General features: G+C 34.4%; 1 protein-coding gene across 45 annotated transcripts in view; it reads left to right on the top strand.

Moving 5' to 3' along the window:
- Window positions 1-20,873, top strand: part of PTPN20 (protein tyrosine phosphatase non-receptor type 20) — a 91,660-nt gene that overhangs the window by 32,514 nt on the left and 38,273 nt on the right. For 37 of the 45 annotated variants that reach the window (XM_030797912.1, XM_030797899.1, XM_030797911.1 and 34 more), the window contains one exon: window positions 2,492-2,604. The exons of 7 other annotated variants lie outside the window; for them this stretch is intronic. In XM_030797912.1, the coding sequence (XP_030653772.1) occupies window positions 2,492-2,604 (113 nt within the window). Of the gene's footprint in view, window positions 1-2,491; window positions 2,605-3,771; window positions 3,887-20,873 lie in introns of all 45 variants that reach the window. One more of the 45 variants, XM_030797892.1, reaches the window with a different exon arrangement.

Below are 20,873 nucleotides of genomic sequence, written 5' to 3'. Positions count from 1 at the left end.
CATAGCTAGCCCTCTGCATGGAGACAGTGAATAATGGCCCTCAAATGTTTAATTTTTCAAGATATAGCTTTTTATAAACTTGATTTAGCTTTCTTAGGAATATGTTTATGATCTCTTAAATATGGTAATTAACATAAGATAAAAGTATTCTTGAAGGATTCGATTTCTCTATCTTCTCAATAGTTACATGGCGTCAAAGCTTTTGCAAATATGCTTGGAGCTTTTGAAGTGGTCAGTGTACTTGAGGTAGCATGAAGCTCACGGTACAGCACTAAATTTTATTAGAAATGTAATCTATTTTCAGAAAGAAAATTATATGGTATAAACAATAGGATTGTTAGTATGGTGAATTTCTGATAGTATATATTTTAAAAATTTAAAGTACCTGAAGAACAGTAAATTTCCATTACGAAAACAAAGAAACATGTTTTCATGCTTACAAAATGTTCAAATTTAGGTGTTATAAGCAAAAGCATCAAATGAGGAAACATTTTGTTAAGCCATATTTTCTTAGAGGTTTATCAGTAATATTAGCTACCCTCGCTGGAATAGCACTGTATAAGAATATGTATATTCTTTATATTATGTGTTTTTGTATGTGTATTGTATGAAATTTATATGTACAACTTTCAGAAGTGCATTAAACAAATAATAGTAATTCCAAAGACATTTTGAGATTCTATGATATGCTAAGCACTGTACACAAATACAAACTACTATATATTTTTTGCTCTTTAGTTCACAGTTTAATTAGGGAAACAGACATATAAAAGACAAATTGATGTACAATGTAGTAAATATTATTTTAGAGTAAAAATCCAAAGATTGTGGGTACAGAAGATTGACTATGCATGACGGAGGTTTCCCACAAGCTTCTTTGAAGAAAAGATATTTTGGTTGAATTTAGGATTTAATTAAATAGAAACCTAGCAGGTGAAAAAGAGAAGAACATTTCAGGCAAGAAGAAGAAGTTTGAGCGAGGGTAAGGAGTTGTGAAAATATCTTACTAATGGGGAGAAATATTAGGTGCCAAGAGTCGTAGGGTGTGTGTGAGGTGGAATGCCAGGAAGCTGGAGAAGTTGAGAGGTGGAGCCCAAAATACAGCGTGGGCTGGAGTGGGAAGTAATGCCATATATGTGGAGCTGAGTATACATTTTATTCAGTCTGTTAAAATGAAAAGGATGCACATGGAGGGTCTTTTTTTTTTTTATTCATGCAACTATCTATTTATCCAACTAGAAGGAGGAATGCTGGTGGCAAGGTGAGGATAGCTGGAAGTGGCAGTCAGTGGAGATTAATTAAATGTTTACAGTAATCCAAGAAAAAAATGAGAAGGAGAAAAGAGTAAGGAACCCGAAATTCCTTACAGAAGTAAAAGAAAAAGGCATTTATTTTGCTAAGGTTAAAGCATACAGTGCATGTAGGAAATCAGTGGAGATGGTGATGAAAAAGTAGACAGAGGCCACCTGGCCATTATCCTAAACTTAGGTGTCTGATAAGGGGCCTTGATTTATCCTGATATTGGTGGGCAGGTGTAATTAAGTTTGTATTTTAGGAAGAATTTTCTCTAAACATTGAAGATTAGATGCAGAAGTCAAATTAGGAGGATTTTGCTAGGTAGGGTTGCAAATGAAAGTGCAGCAAGAGCCAAGTTAATAGTATTAGCAAGTCAGTTGAGTATGGAGATGTTGCAAAGGAAACAGAAAGTGGGTATGGGCTAGTATTTGAAAAATCTGTTAACAATTAGTAGCTAGACAGAGTTTAAAGCATTTCCTATTTTTAAGATACAGAAAATTGAGTATTCTTATGACATGAAAGAATTTGTACATAGGGAGAGATTCATGATATGTTAAACAAAATAAGTTATAGAAAAGTACCTTAGAGGAGGCAGAAGGAATCAGGTTAGAACACAGAAGGATGAATTTTGAACAGGCAGAAAGCAAGGAATAAGAAAGACATTGATCCATCTAAGTAAATGTTTTAAAAGATAAGAAATTGAAAGAATTTCTATTTTCTGGCTTGCATTTTCTAGAAGAAGTTACATTTGTACTAAGTCAGAGAGAGTATTAAGATAAGGACTATAACAAGATGGTGGCTTGGAATTAGCTGCCATGGAAGAGTGGTACAGGAAGCCAACCAGGGACATGCTGGTGTTTTCCAAACGGCTCTCTGCCGATATTAGAAAGCCCAGTGACCTGAGTACTTCCCTCCCACAGCCTAGGTAAAGGAGGGGAGAAGGTAAATAAGCGGATGGATCTGAGGCGACTAGTTTGCAAGGTAAAAGTAGTGGGAGGAGATGGAGTTTGTGGTCAGACATTGGGATTTGGGAATTATCTCACAAGTGGACCAGTTTCAGGTGATGACAATGGGAGTGGGTGGCTGAATTGAAATGGAAGTGAATGTCAAATAATCAATAAAGATGATTAGAAAGTATTTCTCAAATGTATATATTCTTTGAAACCATGGGCAAATATATACATTTCTTTTCTAGTGGCAGTGATCCCAGCGTGTGGACAGCCAGAGGCCCCTTCAGAAGAGACAGGTGGAGCAGTGAGGATGAGGAGCCTGCAGGGCCCTCACAGGCTCTCTCCCCTCTACTTTCTGGTATGACATCATCCTATTTGTAGTAGCAAGTTGAGGCTCTATTTTAGAGATATGCACAAAGATATTTCTAATACAAATGAAGGAAAGAGCTAGGGAAAACTTCAAAAAATAGGAAAATATGGTTTTCTAGGATTTTCTTTTAAAAATAAAAAAATGCAATTAAAAAAAAGCTCCACACCCCATATTCAAAATGGCTAATTTCTATCCTTTCTTCAAGTATTTTAAAGTATTAAATATGTCAGTTTAGTAAAATCCATTTTTTTAAAGCTAGGTATTTTATAGATTTGAAAAATAACAACCTGCTTCCTTATTTCCTTTTTAAAAATTTGTTGCACAATATATGCTTTGTAAGTAAAATAATAACACTTTTGGATTACAAATTATCACATGTTTATAGTGGGAAAAAAGAAAATAACAAATATGTATAATAAATTATAACACTGAAGAATATTTCAGAACTTTTTGTGTATACGTATTTACATGTATATATAATATAAACATAATTAGAACTATGAATATATACTTAACATATATGTGTATGTGTGTATATATATATATATATATATAAAATTTGTGCTTGTAAACTTGGGGGATCACAGGCACACCTCAAAAACCTTGGAGTTGGAGAGGATCTTAGAGGTGATCCATAACCAACATCCCATCAAATGTTGGAAACATCTTCTCTAATGACTTTATTTGAAAAATATCAAACCCAATTAAGAAAATATTGCATTATGCAATTATTAAAATGCAGATCTCATACAAAAATAGTTTATAAGAATATGCTTTTATAAAATGAGGCATAATTTTTAATTAATTAAAACATGCTTAATTAAACTGAGGCATACAGTAAAATTCACCCTTTTAGCATACGTTTCTATGAGGTTTGACCAAGGTTTACCACCACAATCAAGGTATAGTACATTTCTATCTCCCCCCAAATTTCTCTTGTATTTTTTTGTACTTAACCCTTAACCCTACCACCAGTGCCTCGCAACCAGTAATCTATTTTCATTCTCTTTACTTTTGTCTTTTTCAAGGTATTATATAAATGGAATAATAAATATGTAGCATTTTGAGTCCAATTTCTTTCACTTAGCATAATTCTTTTGATATTCATCTGTGTCATTGCATTTATCAGTATTTAATTTCTTTTTTATTGAATAGTATTCCATTCACCAGTTGAAGGACACTGGGTTGTTTCCAGATTTTGGCAATTATGGATAAAAGTACTACAGATATTCACAAACTTTGTGTAAACATAAGTTTCCATTACTTTAAGGTAAATATCTAGGAGTGGGATTGCTGGGTCATAAATGTATAACAGACAAACTGTATTCCAAAGAAGCTGTACTAACGTTATTGGTTGCTTTTTACTTTTTTTTCTCCTACTCTTTTTACTCTTTGTATTTCAGTTAGGTAATTTCTGTCAACCTGTCTTCAAGTTTACTGATTCCTTTCTTGGTTGTGTCGAGTCTACTAATGAACCCATTGAAGGCTTACAGTGTTTTTTATGTACGACATTTCCATTTGACACTTTCTTACAGATTCCGTCTCTGTTGTTAATGGGTTTTGTTTGCATTTTTCATAGAGCTTAACATGTTAATGATAGTTATTTAAAATTCCCTGTTGGATAACTCTGACAGATGGGTTGTTGCTGATATTTTTTTCTGTGATTGCTTTGCTTTTTGACACTGGCTTCTGTTGTTGCAGCTGCTGCAGCTTCATTATGTGTCTTTATATCTGATTGAGTGTTGGTACTGGGTGTAGAAAAAAAGAGACTAAAGTAAATATAATTTATGCCTAGAAATAGTCATTCCTATTCCTCTGGTAGGCCATTTACGACATGAGCTGGGTTTCGGTTTTGTGTTGCTCTCATTACCTATAGTGAACCATTGGCTTAGAATTCCTTAGGATTTAGCTTGTGCGCAGGGTGGCAGCTGGGGTGCTAAGGAGTTTTTATTTTTGGCCTCTTCCTGTTTTGTCCTCAGCTTTAGGCCTTCCTTGTGTGCCTGTGCTTTAGAAGGGCTCTCTCTCCTTCTCCTGCCCATCTTCCAGTAGTAGACTGGTGCTTGCTTGCCTGGGGAGGGAGGGCCAAGTCATTCTTTGTTGTCCTATTCCATTCTCAGCCTTGGGCAGGTCCTCTGTCCCTGGCCCTCAGTGACAGGCTTGGTCAGTGATACTACCCCTTCTCATGGCATCCAGATTCTGCCTGACACCTTTGGCAAGTCTACAGTGGAGAAGGTTTCCTCCCCTTCACTTAGAGTAGTGGTAGGAGTTTTGTAATAATAATGGCATCAAATCCTGGGCTTAGGACTGTTTTCTGCACCTTCTCTAGGAATAGATGGGTTTTGTTTGCTCTGTTCCCAACTGCAGTGGATCTACACTTATACACAGCAGGCATTGCTGCTCCTCCTCCTGCAGTGTAAGGCTTTTGTTCTGGGAGAAATAGGTATAAGTGGGGCTTTACGCATTTTCGACCATGACAGTAGCTCCCCTCCTCCAAGCCTACCCTTCTGAGGGAATGGTTCTTTCCGTTTCCTGCTCTGCTCTCAGTCTTTCTTATGAGCACCTGTTGGAGGTCTGTGAATTTGAGTCTGTGAATGTGTGCAGGTTCTTTTTGTGTCTGTGGCTTTATGCTGTTCTGTACTGTCACACTGGCCCACATCCAGCTATCAGCAGTGCATTACATTTTATGTCTGAATACTTCTTTCCCACTTGTATAGTGCCTGGTATCTCTTTCTCCCTTGAACTACCACAGGGAGCCAGTGTTCATGTCCTGTCACTCCTTAGGAGAGTCTGTCTTTCCTTAGATTTCAGACTACTTGGTTGCCCTGCAACCTCAGCTCTCTGATGGGTTCAATAAAATTTTGATTTAGTGTTTTTTTTTTCAACTTGTGTATATTGTTAGGGTATGAGTGATGCTCATACTAGCTTTCTGTATTTAGGCAGAAGTGGAATTTTGAATATAAATATATTTTTAAAATAAAAATAAGAACACATTCCTTTGCAAACAGGTAATACCACGTCTTAGCTGTTAGAGTAAGGCCAGTTCCTAGAGAAAAGTAGATAGACACTGCTTTTTTCTTTCTTAGTACCCTCCTTTTCGGTTTCAGTTTAGGACTATGGTTAGGCTCCTCTTAGGGTCTGTTACTGAGGTCTATGCTCACAAAGGATTAATGCCTAGAAAATATAAAAAACTGCATATTAGTAAGTAAAAGATAAACAAATAGAAAAATGGGCAAAACACATTAACAAACATTTCACAGAAGAGAAAATCTGAAAAAGTGGTCCAACCTAATTTTGAATCAGGGAAGTGAAAATTAAATCATAGTGAAATAATAATTTACACTGACTAGATGGTTTCCATTTTTAAAAATGTGATAATAGTTGATATTGGTGAGTATGTGGCTTGATGGAAACCATTTTGGAAAATAATTTGGTATTTTTTTAGTGTGCACATGCCGTATGTCCTAGCAATTCCCTTCCTGGTTATTTAGCTTAGAGAAACTCTTTCCCTTTTGTACCAGAAGACATATGCAAGAATGTCCATACTAGGCTTGTTTGTAATAGACTTCAACTGTAAACAACTCAGATATCTGTCAACACCAGCACATATGAATTAGATATTGTATTTTGTTTAATGTGAAGATGAATAAACCCAGATGCAGTCTTAGCAAAAAAGTCAAGATTTAAAACAAAATAATGTAATCTATATAAATTTGTGAAATATGCAAAACAGCATAAAGGGTAAACAAAACAAACAAAAGGAATGATAGTACAATTCAGAATAGTGATTATTCCCTGAGGGAGGAGGACAAGGAATGAGGTCTGGGAAGGGGACACAGGAGCATCAGGGGCTAATGTTCTGTTTTAAATTGGGTATGTATTGTTCTTTTTCTTAAAGATATTTTACTTAACTATTATTTTATACCTATTTAACATTTAATAAAATATTTTAAAAGCCAAAATTTTAAAAAATTATAAAGTTAATGTATGCTAATATTTTAATGAAAATCAATATAGAATGATACAGAGAAAAAATTAATAATTTCCTCCCATCATCTTGAATCCTGATTCAGAAGCAACCAATATAATAGTTTATCTAAGAATACACAAAGATATAAAAACAGATTTTCTGTTTAAAGTTTAAATAAAAATTGATGTGTGCTCTACAACTCTACAATTACTCTGCAACCGTAGTTTTTAAAATTTAAACTATATTATTACATAGGTTAAGACATATTCTAACATAGGATTAATAGTTGTCTAATATTTCATTGTATGGAAATACCATAATATATTCACCCATTCTCCAACTGACTTTTTCTGCAATATATATATTTACACGTATTTCCTAAGTACTGGTACTTTGATTTTGGTTAGATTCCCTAAGGTAAGATAGTTAAGTCAAAGTTTATGTTTGTTTTATATTTTAATGGACAATACCAGATTCCTTTCCAAAAGCTTAGCCACCATGCCCGGCTAATTTTTGTATTTTTAGTAGAGTCTGGGTTTCGCCATGTTGGCCAGGCTGGTCTCGAACTCCTGACATTGTGATCCACGCCCCGCTTGGCCTCCCAAAGTGCTGGGATTACAGGCGTGAGCCACCATGCCCAGCCAGGATCGGCCCAGGATCAAGTATCTTAATATATGTTTATTAACTTCTTCTTGGATTTGCATATTTATAAACTTTGTTCATTGTTTTTCTTTTCTTATTAATTTGTAGGAACTCTTCACATGTTGGAAATCTTAACATGTTGTCTGTCTGACAAATGTGCTATAAATTGTAACCCTCAATTCTATACCTTAAGAAGGGAGACTTTCATGAACATTCTTAATTTCTAAAATGTTTAAAAAGGTCTTCTTTACAGGAAAAACATACAAATATTCTCCTAAATTTTCTTCAGAATTTTTATTCATTTATTTTGCTTAGATCATGAATCTATCTGCAGTTTATTGCTAAATATTATAGGAGTATAGAAAACTATATTTTCTTTCATATGACTGGACAGTTATACCAGCACTATTGACTAAGTAAACCACATTTCCCAAATGAATTTATATATACTTTTATCACATACTAAGTTTCCAAAAGTGTTTGATCCTTTTGTATTCTCTAAATTTTTTTACTAATTGACTTGTTTGTTCCTGTGGACGTATATTATTCTGTTTTGATTCTACTCATTCTAAATATATCTGGAAAGGAAAAATCCTCCCTCTAATTTTTTAAAAAATACATTTTTGTAGCTATTTGGGCAAGTTTTTGCTACGTCAGTGATTTTAAATTATTTTGTTCATTCCTGCGTAAACTTGTTTGAAATTTAGATAGAATGACATGCCAGTTATATTCATTTAGGTAGGATTGGCACTGTTGTGATTTTAAGTTCTTCCCTCCACATATAGAATGAGGGGAGTCAGGAGATCATCCACGGTGCATCTGAGCACAGTATAGCTGCTGCCCCGTGTTCACCTTCCAGATTTGACATGAGAACCTCGCTTGTGCCCTGTTTTAGCTGGAAACATTCAGGGAACAGAATTCTGGGAAAAGTGGTCCAGCCTAGCCCTGTCAACATATTTTAAAGCTATCACAGTCCACCCTGTATCAGCCTGGCACCTATATACACCGTTTTAGTTACTTAATATCCAAATAAAGACAACCTTATGCTTGCATCTACAGTGATAAAACTAATCTGTGTACAACTGTACAACTGAAAACATTCTCTCCCCTTCTCCAAAAGTGCCTCTTTTTTGTCTTGAGTGATATTCTTTCTTTTCCAACTGATTCACATTCCCTTTAATATTTTTAAAAGAAAACAAAAATATATATATATAATATGCATATCAATAAAGAAAAGAATTCACAATATTTAATCCCTGTTTATGCAGCTGGTCACGTGGTTGTATCTGGTTTTGATCACTGCCGTCTTACACCTGTGTGGTATTCTCTTTCAGCTCAGCAAACATCCCATTTGGTTGTGGTTCCTTGTCTGATAGGGTGACCCAAACATTCATTCCTCAAGATCTAAGTCATTAGTAGTTCTGCCTAGATTGGGTGGTTGTAGTTTTCCGTTTACTTAATCACCTTGACACACCCTAGAGGATCACCTGCATTGCAAGCATATTCCTCCTTACTCCATTGGATAGCAGCAGCCCAGTTTCCCCTTAATACTTAGAATCCAGCACAGTAGGCAGTGTAGTAATCCCCCTTTCCCTGATGATTCAGTAGCATATGAGGAGCCCAAAATGGCCTGGTGGCATTCTCAAATTCCAGTTCAACGGATTTGTTGTTGTTTCTCCTGATGGAAGCATTCCTCACTCTGTTTAGGTCTGCATTGATTTCTTTCATCAGTGTTTGTTTTGCAGTCTTAACATATAGATTGTATATATGTTTTGTTAGATTTATATCTACTATTTCATATGTTTTGGTGCTATTGTAAATGAGACTTATGAAAAATATTTTAACTTCTATTGTTCATTAATAGTAGATAGAAATATGATTGATTTTTGTGTATTACCAATGTGTCCTTCAACCTTCCTAAATGCTCATTAATTCTAGGGCCTTTTAAATATATTTTTTGGAACTTTTTTATGTAGATACTCATGTTGGTGAATAAACACAGTTTTATTTTTCTACCTTTCCAATGTATATGCCTTTCATTTCTTTTCTTTCTTCTTTTTTTTTTTTTTTGACTTATTGACTTATTGCATTAGCTAGGACCTTTGGTTCAATGTTGAAAGAGAGTGGACATCCTTTCCAGATTCTCCATTTTAGGGAGAAAGCATTCTGTTTTTCATCATAAAGTATAATGTTAGCTGTAGTATTTTTGTGAATGCCATTTATCAGATTAAGGGAGCCTTCCTCTTATTCTAGTTTCCCGGAGTTATTATGAATGGACTCTTACTTTTGTTAAATGCTTTTTCTGCATCTACTGAGATGATCATATAGTTTTTCTTTTTTTTGCCTGTTGATATATCATGAGTTACTTTGGTTGATTTCCAAATACCTTACCTGCTTTGCATTCCTGGGATAAGCCCAACTTTGTCATGGTGTAATATTGTTTTTATGTTTTACGATTTGATTTGCTAGTATTTTCCTGAAGACTTTTTTTGTGTTTATGTTCGTGACAGATATTGATCTGTAATTTTCTTTTTTGTGTGATATCTATTACTGGTTTTAGTATCAGAGTAATGCTTCCCTTATAAAATTATTTGGGAAGGGTTTTCTCCTCTTCAATATTCTGGAAAAGTTTGTATAAAATTGATAGTATTGCTTCCTTAAATGTTTGCTAAAATTCACCAGTGAGGCCAACTGGACCTAGAATTTGTGAAGTTTCTAAATACATATTTGTGTTGGTTTTTAGTTTTGTTTTTTTTTTTTGGTGAGGGGGGCTTTTATAACAAAATATCCAAGAATGGATCTTACGGTTCTGTGGGCTATCAGTCCAACACCAAGATGTCAGCAAAGTTGATTTCTTCTGAAGCCTCTCTCCTTGACTTGCAGATGGTCGTCTTTCCTGTGTCTTCACATGGTCTTCCCACTGTGTATATCTGTGTCTTAATCTCTTCTTATAAGGATACCAGTTATATTACATTAAGGGCTATTCTAATGACTTCATTTTAACTTAATCACCTCTTTATAGACCCTATCTCCAAATACGGCCACATTTAGAGTTACTGGGAGTTAGGACTTAGTACATATGTATTTTTTGGGGGGTGACACAATTCAGCCCATAACAATATTCAATTTATTTAATTGATATAGGACTATTTAGGTGTCTCTCTTTTTTTTAATGAGTTTTGGCAGTTTGTATTTTTCAGTGAATTTGTCCCATTCATGTAAATTGTCTAACTTATGGGACTAGAGTTGTTTGTAATATTCCCTCATTAACTTTTTAATGTCTTATCTTAATTGATCACCTCTCTTTTTTTTCATTTCATAAAATGTGTCCTTGTTCTGTGTTTCTTGATCAGTTTGGCTAGAGACTGTATCAATTCTATTGACATTTTCCAAGAACTAGCTTTTAGTTTCCCTTACTTTCTCATTGTTTTCAATTTCATTGATTTCTGCTCTTTATTATTTCCTTTTTCCTTCTTGCTTTGGATTTTATTTTATCTTTTCTTAATTTATTAAGGTGGAAACTTAGATTATTGATATATTTCTTTTTCATAAATACAACTGGCCCTCCATATCTGTAGATTCTGCATCTACAAATTCAACCAACTATGGATCAAAGATATTTTAGAACAAAGATAACAATACAACAACAAAAAATTACAAATTTTAAAAATATAGTATAACAACTATTTACATGGCATTTATGTTGTATTAGGTATTATAAGTAATCTAGACATGATTTAAAGTATTTGAGAGAGAGGATGTGCTTAGATTGTATGCAAATACTATGCTATTTTGTGTAAAGGACTTGAGCATCTGAGGATTTTGGTATCCGTGGGAGGTCCTGGAACCAATCCCTTGCAAATACAGAGGGACAACAGTAGTACAAGCATTTAATACAACAAATCTTCCTATAAGTACTGCTTTAGTTGCATCCCACACATTTTGAGCTTTTTTTATTTTCATTCAATTTATAATGTTTTCCCATTCTAAGCAGCAAAAGGTGGAACAATTTAAACAACAATCTAATGTAGCAGTGGATTATAGTATGAAGTATAAAATCATCATCCATGAGTTCATACTGATATAAATAAATGATTAAATATGTTAATAAATGGGGAAGAAGAGACAAATCTCCCATGCAGAAGAATTCCTGATAAATTATGTTGATATTCAATTTTAAAGGAAGTGGATCATAATTTCCCACCTCTTAAGTGTGGGTTGCACATATTGACTTTCTTTCAAAGAGTACGGTATGGCCAGAGGAGTACAAAGAATAACTGCATAGTAGAGAAACCTAATAAACACTACTGCAGCCATGTGATCAAGGTCACCATCAACTGTCATACATCATGTTAATAGAATATACCCTTGATACTATGGATAAATATGGCATTCTACCTCTGTGATCTTATTCCTGAAAACCCATAACCCCAGTCTTAATCATGAGAAAAAAATTAGACAAATTTCAATAGTAAGGCATTGAAGAATACACCTGGCCAGTACTCTTCAAACCTAACAAGGTCATCAAAAACAAGGAAAATCTGAGAAGCCATCATAGCCAAAAGTTGCCCAAGGAGACTTGACAACTAAATGTAATGTTTTATCCTAGATGGGCTCCTGAAACAGTAAAAAGATATTAAGGAAATCTAAGAAAACCAAAATACAGTATGGACTTTAGTTAAAAAAAATATATCAATATTGGTTCAATACTAATGAATATACCATCCAAATGTAAAACATTAATAAGAAGTGAAACTTTGGCAGGGGATATATGGGAATTCTAAGTGCTCATTTTTTTTCATATAAAACTTTGCTTAAAAATACAATCTTTTGTTAAATACAAATTTAACAAAATGTCTTCCTATTTCTCTTGTGACTTCCCCTTTGATCTGTGGGTTACTTAGAGGTATTTTCTCCAAATTATTTTTATGGTTGTAAACCTTATGTAACATAAAATTTACTATCTTAACCATTTTAAGTGTATATTTCAGTATTATTAATTATATTTTTTAAAATTTGTTTGTACCTTTGGAATCATTGCCAGATCCAATGTCTTGAAGTTATTGCCATGATTTCTTGTAAGAGTTTTATAGTTTTAGCTTTTACATTTAGGTAATGGATCCATTTTGAGTTAATTTTTGTATATGGCATTAGGTAAAGATCCAATTTTATTATTTTGCATGTGGATATCCAGCTTCCCAGCACCGTTTGTTGTAAAGACTGTGTTTTTCCCATTAAATGGCCTTGACAATTTTTTTTGAAAATCATTGGGTTTTATTTCTGGACTCTTTCTTCTATTCCTTTGGCCTATATGTCTGTCTATGCCCGTACCAGACTGTTTTGATTACTGTAGTATTGTAGTAAGTTTTGAAATCAAGAAGCGTGAGTCTTTTTTTCCCCATATTTTTCAGGATTGTTTTAGCTATTTGTGGTCCTTCGAAATCCCTATGAATTTTAGGACGAGTTTGTCTATTTCTGCAGAAGGAGTCATTGGGATTTTGATAAGGATTGCATTGAATATGTAGATCATTTTGGGTAGTACTGATATCTTAATGATATTAAATCTCCCAAACCATGAACATGAGATATATTTGTTTAATTCTTTTTTCAGCAATGTTTTGTAGGTCTCTTTATACAAATCTTTCCCTTCCCCTTCTTGGCTAAGTTAATTTCAAAGTATTTCATTTCTTTTTATATGTTACTGTAAATGAAATTGTTTTCTTAATTTCATTTTCAGATTGTTCATGTGAGTATATATAAATGCAACTGACTTTTGTGTGTGACTTTGTATCCTGCTACTTTACTGAATTTTTTTAACTCTGTGTGTGTGTGTGTGTGTATGTGTGTGTGTAAAATCCAGTAATCTTTAGGATTTTCTACATAAATATCATATCATTTGCAAACAGAGATGTTTACTTTTTGCTTTCCCCAATTTGGATGGCTTTTATTTCTTTTTTTTTCCTAATTTCTCTGACTAGGACTTCCAATACTATGTCAAATAGAAGTGGCAAAAGTGGCATCCATGCCTTGTTTCTGATCTTAGGGGAAAAGCTTTTACTCTTTCAACATTGAGTATGTTTGCTGTGGGTTTTCCATATATAACTTTTATTATGTTTAGGTATCTTTCTTATGTTCCTAGTTTGTTGAATTTTTTTCTCCAAAAAAATAGGCCAGGCATGGTGGCTCATGCCTGTAATCTCAGCACTTTGGGAGGCCAAGGCAGGCAGATCACCTGAGGTTGGGGAGTTCACGACCACCCTAGGCAACATGTCTCTACTAAAGAAAAAGTACAAAAATTAGCCAGACGTGGTAGCAGGTGCCTGTAATCTCAGCTACTTGGGAGGCTGAGGCAGAGCAGGAGAGTCACTTGAACCCAGGAGGCAGAGGTTGCAGTAAGCTGGGATCACACCATTGTACTTCAACCTGCGCAACAGTGAAACTCTGTCTCAAAGAAAAAAAAAAAGAATATATTCTTGAAAGGATGTTGAATTTTGTCAAATACTCTTTCTGCATCAACTGAGATAAGCATGCCTTTTTTTCTGTTAGCATATTGTATTACCTTGATTTTTATATGTTAAGTCATCTTTGCATTCTGGTAATAAATCCCACATAGTCATGGTGTATGATCTTTTTAATATGCCGCTAAATATTTGCTTTGCTACTATTTTGTTGAGGATTTTTACACCAATGTTTAAGATGGATATTGGCCTTTAATTTTCTTTTCATGTAGGATAATTGTCTGTCTTTGATATTGGGATAATGCTAGCCTCATAGAATAAGTTAGGGAGTGTTCCCTACTCTTTAATCTTTTTAAACAGTTTGAGAAGTATTGGTGTTAGTTCTCCTTTAAATGTTTGGTAGAATTTACCAGTGAAGCCATTGGATCCAGGGCTTACTTTTTTGGGATAGTTTTGATAACTTATTCAATCACCTTACTAGTTATAGGTCTGTTCAGATTTTCTATTTCTTTATGGTTTGGTTTTGGTAAGTTTTGTGTTTCTATAAATTTGTCTATTTCATTGAGGTTATCCAGTTTTTTTTGCATACAATTGCTCATAGTACTCCCTTATAATCTTTTTTATTTCTTTAGAATTGGTAGTAATGTCCTCATTTTTATTTCTGATTTTAGTAATTTGAGTCTTTTTTCATCTTAGTTTATCTAATTAAAGGTTCATCACATTATTTTGTTGATATTTTTGAAGAACTTGCTTTTGGTTTTATTGATTTTTCTCTTTTTTATATTTTATATTTTGATCTCTGCTCTAATCTTTACTATTTCCCTCCTTTTGTTAGCTTTAGGTTTAGTTTGTTCTTCTTTTTGTAAATCCTTATGTTGTAAAGCTAGTTTGTTTATTAGAGGCCTTGTTTTTTTCATGTAAGTATTTATAGCTATAAATTTCCCCCTTAACCCTGCTTTTGCTGTGTCCCATAGTTTTGATATGCTGTGTTATGTTTTCACTCATTTCTAAATGTTTCTAATTTCCCTTGTAATTTCTTCTTTGATCCATTGGTGTTTTAAAATTATGTTGTTTAATTTTCACAAATTTGTAAGTTTATCAGTTTTTCTTATGTTTGATTTCTAACTTTATCTCTTGTATTTGGAGAAGATACTTTTTGTGATATCAGTCGTTTAAAATTGACTGATACTTAGTTTATAGCCTAACACATGCAAAATATTCCATGTGTTCTTGGATATGTGGTCTGTTGTTGCACAGAGGATTCTGTATGTATCTGTTAGATACACTTCGTTTATTATATTGTTCAAGTCCTCCCTTTTCTTTCTTCTGTCTGATTGTTCTATCCACTAATGAAAATGGGATATTGAAGTCTTCAATTATTATTGTAAAACTGTTTCTCTCTTCATTTCTGCCAATTTTTGCTTTGTGTATTTTGATTGTTACTAGGTGTGTAAATGTTTATCACTGTTACATGCTCTTGCTGTATTGAACCTTTTATGATATATAATGTCCTTTTTTGTCATTTTTAACTTTTTAAAATTAAAATCGATTTTATCTGATATTAATATAGCTATTCATGCTCTGTTTTTGTTCCCGTTTGCATGGAATATTACTTTTAACCTATTCGTGTCTTTGGATCTAAAGTGAGTCCTCTGTAGACAGTGTATAGTTGGATCATGTTTTTATTTTTTAATCCATTCTGCCAATCTTTCTTTCAATTGGAGAGTTTAATTCATTTACATCTAAAGTAATTACTGATAAGGAGAGACTTCTGTTATTTTGCTATTTTAAAAAAGTATTTCTTGTAGCTTTTTTGTTCCTTATTATTATTTTTTTTTTTTGCCTTACTGTCTCCTTTTGTATTTAGTTGCCTTTTGTCATGAAATATTTAAATTCTTTAAAAATTTCCTTTATGTATTTTTAAGCTATTTTCTTTGGGGTTACCGTGGGCATTATATTTAACATCCTAAACTTATCACTCTAATTTGAATTTATGCCAGCCTAATTCAGTAAAATACAAAAAAATCTGTGCTCCTTTAACAGTTTTGACTCCATCTTTTTCATTTGTTATCACAAAATTACATTTTTATATATTATGTGTTCCAAAACATAAAATAATGTTTTTATTGCTTTAGTTTCTTATGTAGAAAATGAAATGTGGATTTACAATCTAAAGTTATGATAATTTTTTTATTTTTAGACTAATAAATTTAGGAAAAATTTCTCTCTTAAATCATGTAGAAAAGAAAAAGTGAAGTTACACATTATTGTTACAAGAATACTAGCTTTTATAATTAGTTATGTATTTACTTTACTGAAATCTTAATTTCTTTATGTTGATTTTTCCTTTGATTACATTAAAGTTGTCACTCAATTGTCTTCTGGCTTATATTGTTTTTGATGAGCCTTTGGATCTGAGGCTTGGTGTCTTTCATTCATTTTGGAAAAAATTCTCAGTTATTATCTTTTCAAATATTTCTTCTACCCAATTCTCCTTTTCTTCTATTTTGGGATTCCATTTACAGGTATAATATATTAGTCTGTTTGATACTGGCTTGTAGTTCTTGGATGGTCTCCTCTTCTCTGTGTCTGCCCCTCATCTACCTTTTTTCTCTATGTTCTAATTTGGATAATTCCTCTTGATCTATTTTGTAATTCATGAATTCTTTCCTTGCCTCTGTAAAATCTACTGATGAGCTTATCAATAACATGCTTAATTTCTTACAATATTTTTTTACTTTAAGCATTTCCACTTTATTCTTTTTATGGCTTCCATCTCTCCATTGAAATTCTCCATTTGTTCATGTATGTTGTTTACTTTTCCCACTGCCTTTTCACACATTGATTATCACTATTTTAAATTCATCACTTGGCAGTTTTAACGTATGTTATATCTCTGTCTGGCTCTGTTGATTGTTTTGTCTCTTGGCAACTTTTTTCTCTTTTTCTTACTTCTGTGTGTACTCGATAATTTTTTGGTCGAAAACTGGATATTGTATAGTCTGGAGATAGAAGTAAAAATGTCTTATCCGTGGTTTCACTCTTCATAGTTTCAGTTACCTGCAGTCAACCACAGACTAAAAATGTTAAGTAGACAATTCCAGATATAAACAATAAGTTTTAAATTGCACGCTGTTCTGAGTAGTGTGATGAAACCTCACACTGTCCTGCTCTGTCCTGCCTGGGAGTGAATCATTGCTTTGTCCAGCATATTCATGCCCTATATGCTACCTGCCTATTAGTCAACTAGTAGTCATCTTGGTTATCAGATCTACTGTTTTGGCCTCAGAGTGCTTGTGTTCAAGTAACCCTTATTTTACTTAGTAATGGCCCCAAAGAGTAGTGATGCTAGCAATTTGGATATGCCAAAGGGAAGCTGTAAAGTGCTTTCTTTACATGAAAAGGTGAAAGTTCTTGACTTAATAAGGAAAGAAAAAAATCATATGCTAAAGTTGCTTAGACCTATGGTAAGAATGAATCTTCTATCCACGTTTTGCTGTTGCACATCAGAGTGCCAAAGTTATGGCCACATTGCATGATACGTGCTTACTTAAGATGGAAAAGGCATTAAAATTGTGGGTGGAAGACATGAACAAAAATATGCTTCAGTTGGTGATGATCAGGCTCAGTACTATCCAGAGTTTCAGGCATCCACTGGGGGTCTTGGAACATATCCCCTGCAGATAAGGAGGAGCTATTGTAGTAATTCTTACCTAAGTTCTAGACACTGAGGTAAATAGGGATGGATATGACTCTTTTGTTGGTAGGCGTTCAGTGTGCGGAGTTGCATCAGTTTACTCAGTAATGCAGCAGGGCTTGGGTTTGATGTTGCTATGGTTACCCTTAGTGCACCACCAGCTTCAAATTCGTCCAGTGTTACCTTACATGTAGAGGATTTGCCTCAGTGTTTACTCCACCCTCTGCTTTAGCTCTTCCCATTGTACATGCACCTCGGAGAAGGTCTTCTCCATGATCTTGTCTAATTCCCAGCAGTAGAGAGCTCTTACTTAGGATTACCTTGCTGGCCAACCTGGTTGGGGGTGACATTCTCTGATGTCCTTGTTCAGCCTCAGTCTTAGGAAGGCCTCAGGTGATACCTCCTTTGTTATTTTGTCCATTCTGCAGGGGTAGGGAATATCTTATGGCCTGGTCCGGGATGCCCTTCTCTCTTCCCTACCCCCAAAGTTAATGAGTCTTCATTTGTGCCTTGAGGATGACAGAGTTTCATGCCTTTTCCCAGCTTTGTATGCTTTTGGTCCATTAGGGAAATAGGGAAAAGCATTCTGGGCATGCTTTGTGCCATTCCCGTGGATGCTGTTTTTCCCCTTCCCAAGCGTGCCCCATGAAAGAGGATTTCTCAAGTTCCTCACCCTGTCTGCAGCTTTTCTCCTGAGCCTCTGATGAGGTCCTCACATGCATTATCTTTTCACTGTTTGTTTTTTAAACCTTTCTTGTCTTCATTAATGTATGTATACATGCCTTTGTCCTATGGCAATAAGTCGATTTTCAACTGTCTGCTTTGTTTCTTGCAGAATTCGATTTAATTATAAATTATTGCTATAATTATGTACTTTTGAATTTTACTTTTATTTTCTTAGGCTTATAAACTATTTTTTTTTACCTAATTCTATTGTTTTCTTATCTCCTTGTGAACTCTTATTTAAAATAATTTATTTTCTTTTTCTTTCAACATGTTGCATACACAGTTCATTTTCCTTTTTAAGCCTATCTTCCATTTTAGAATAGATTTTAAAAATTATTCTGCATGCTATATTATATTATGTATTTTTTTCTGTGTTTCACGTTTTATTCCATTTTGTTATGAACATGTATAGCTTTTTCTATCTCTTCGGTTTTGTTGATTGAGCAGGAACGAATTCTTCCTGATTTCCATTTTTATTTGGATCTCATTATCTTCCCTTGTAAACTATATTTTGGAGGGCTGCATTTTTTATTTTGCCTGAGGACAATAATAAGTGTGCTGAAGGGGTAGGGGCCAAGGAGCAGGATACTCAAAGGGCATGGTGTGGCTGAAATGTTAAGCAGATAGCACGGATGCCCTTACTCAATATCAGTCACACCCTTCTCCTAGTTTACCTTCCTGTATGGCCCAGGCAGAAACATGAAAAATTACATTTTCAAGACTTCCTGGTAGCTTATTTGGGCTTTGCCAATCATATGCACTTAGCCAAGATGTAAATGTGTAGAGAGGCATCCATTTTATTGCTATGCATCATAGCATGCTTGGCGTTCCTGGTCCTCATTATAGGTAAGGTGATGTGTTACTAGAGCCAACAGTTGTGGTAGTGACTTTCTCATTTCTCCATTGTTGTTCAAGTGGTGTCATCCAGGAGCCAGTGGCTAGAAAAAATGGTCTCCAACTTTCTCAGTTTCCTAATTGTGGCAAAGACAGAACTTTTCTTGGCAGACCATTATGCAGTGTTGTTCTTGGATCATAATGAGAGAGGCATCTGCTCTTCAAGCCCATGCAATGGTGATACAAGCACCAAATAGCTAGATCAAATCCCTTTCTGTAAACTGGCTGAAATGATTCCCATGATCCACAGCTGAAACCACACCTTTATACTTTGACTGGAATTCTTGGATCAGGCTACAAGAAAAAGAGACCAAATTCAGAATGATGTTAATGATAAAGGTATATATTTTCTACCATAATGGAAGTCCAGAGATAGGAAGGATTCCAGGTTCAATATGATCAGTTGCTAATGTCATCAAGAACATAGGTTCTTTATGTTTTTCACATTTGCTATACTCCTTCCTTTTATGGCCATAAGAGGGCAGACTATGATAATTAGGTCCTTATGCTTCTTTGTTTATGTCTGTACAGAGGGATGAGGGTAGAAGAGAGGTTTGCTTCTCTTTTTTACAAGACCAGCCTATTTCTATGGTTGGCGCAAATCACCTACCTATTTCTGAATTGTTCACTGGAAGGATCTTACTGTGGAATGATCACAAATGGCTTTAACTAACCAGAGGGGTAGAATCAGTGTTGAGGAGTCAACCCCAGTGTTTGTTACAGTCATTCTACATTTTCATTTTTTTTCTCTCTTCATTCTCCCAGCTTTTGTACTAGCAAAGGTGGAACACAATGGGAAGGTCTAAGGGTTTTTCTGTTGGGGATCAAAGATGATCAAAATGGCTTCTACTCTTGTGGGAATTTTATCTCCCCTTCTAGCCTGCTCAGACCTCCTCTCATACTAAGGTTAGGGATATTTGTGAGAAATTTTAGGATTACTGTGCCTGTCTATCCCAACCAAGAGCCCTCACTTCCAACCCTACAAGAGCCTCTGGATATAGTGGAGTACCAAGGTAAGATGTGCTTCCCAGGAATGTGCAGATTCTTAGAAATTTCCACCTCTTTCTTTTGCTGTGTTGTTTTATATATATCTTTTTGCTGGTATTAACTTGATTATTCACATTATTTGGCTTTGCAAAAAGATTATGAGAACTTGTTTTACTTGAACATCTTACCTCAAAATTTTGAAGCTTTTAAAATATTCTTTTACTGTTGACTTCTAGATCTATTGCATTTTGGCCAGTGGACTTGATGTATAAAATTTCAGATATTTGGAACCTTGACTGTCAACATGACCTAAAAGATGATAATTAAAAATAAAAAGATTGTATATGTGCTATTAAATATTAATAGAATGTTCTCCCCAATTATTAGTTACAAGTGTCCCTATGTATCCATTATTCAGTCTTATTAATTATATTGCATAGATCCTCTCCATCCTTGGTGTGTGTGCACGTGTGTGTGTTCATGTTCAATCTGTTTCAGAGTAATGAAACAGGACGTGAACTCTCCACATCCCCACATCTCAGACTCTAGGAACTTCCAAACACTTGGTCCCAGGGAGGGCAAAAGTTCTCTCTTTTTCCTAATCCAAGCCTTGTACGTTCTTGCCTTGGCATAACTGTCAATCCATATACCCAATTCACATTATAAAACTGAACACTTCTCAATCCACAGCATCCGTTATGTTTATAGCACTCCAAGGACAGTGGATTTTGTATAATTTCAAGGTATAAATAGCCATGATTTTTCGAAAGGAAGCCTCTTTCAAAGTAGTAGACTCTTCACCCGTGGAAAAATAAACTTCTGTTTACCCTTAAATGGCTGTGCCTTTAAGAGAAACAGAAACAAAAATAAAATCTCCCTTCACATA

This window comes from Nomascus leucogenys, chromosome 18, assembly GCF_006542625.1.
Source record: "Nomascus leucogenys isolate Asia chromosome 18, Asia_NLE_v1, whole genome shotgun sequence".
Lineage (NCBI taxonomy): Eukaryota > Metazoa > Chordata > Mammalia > Primates > Hylobatidae > Nomascus > Nomascus leucogenys.
This window is presented reverse-complemented; position numbering and strand designations above follow the sequence as displayed.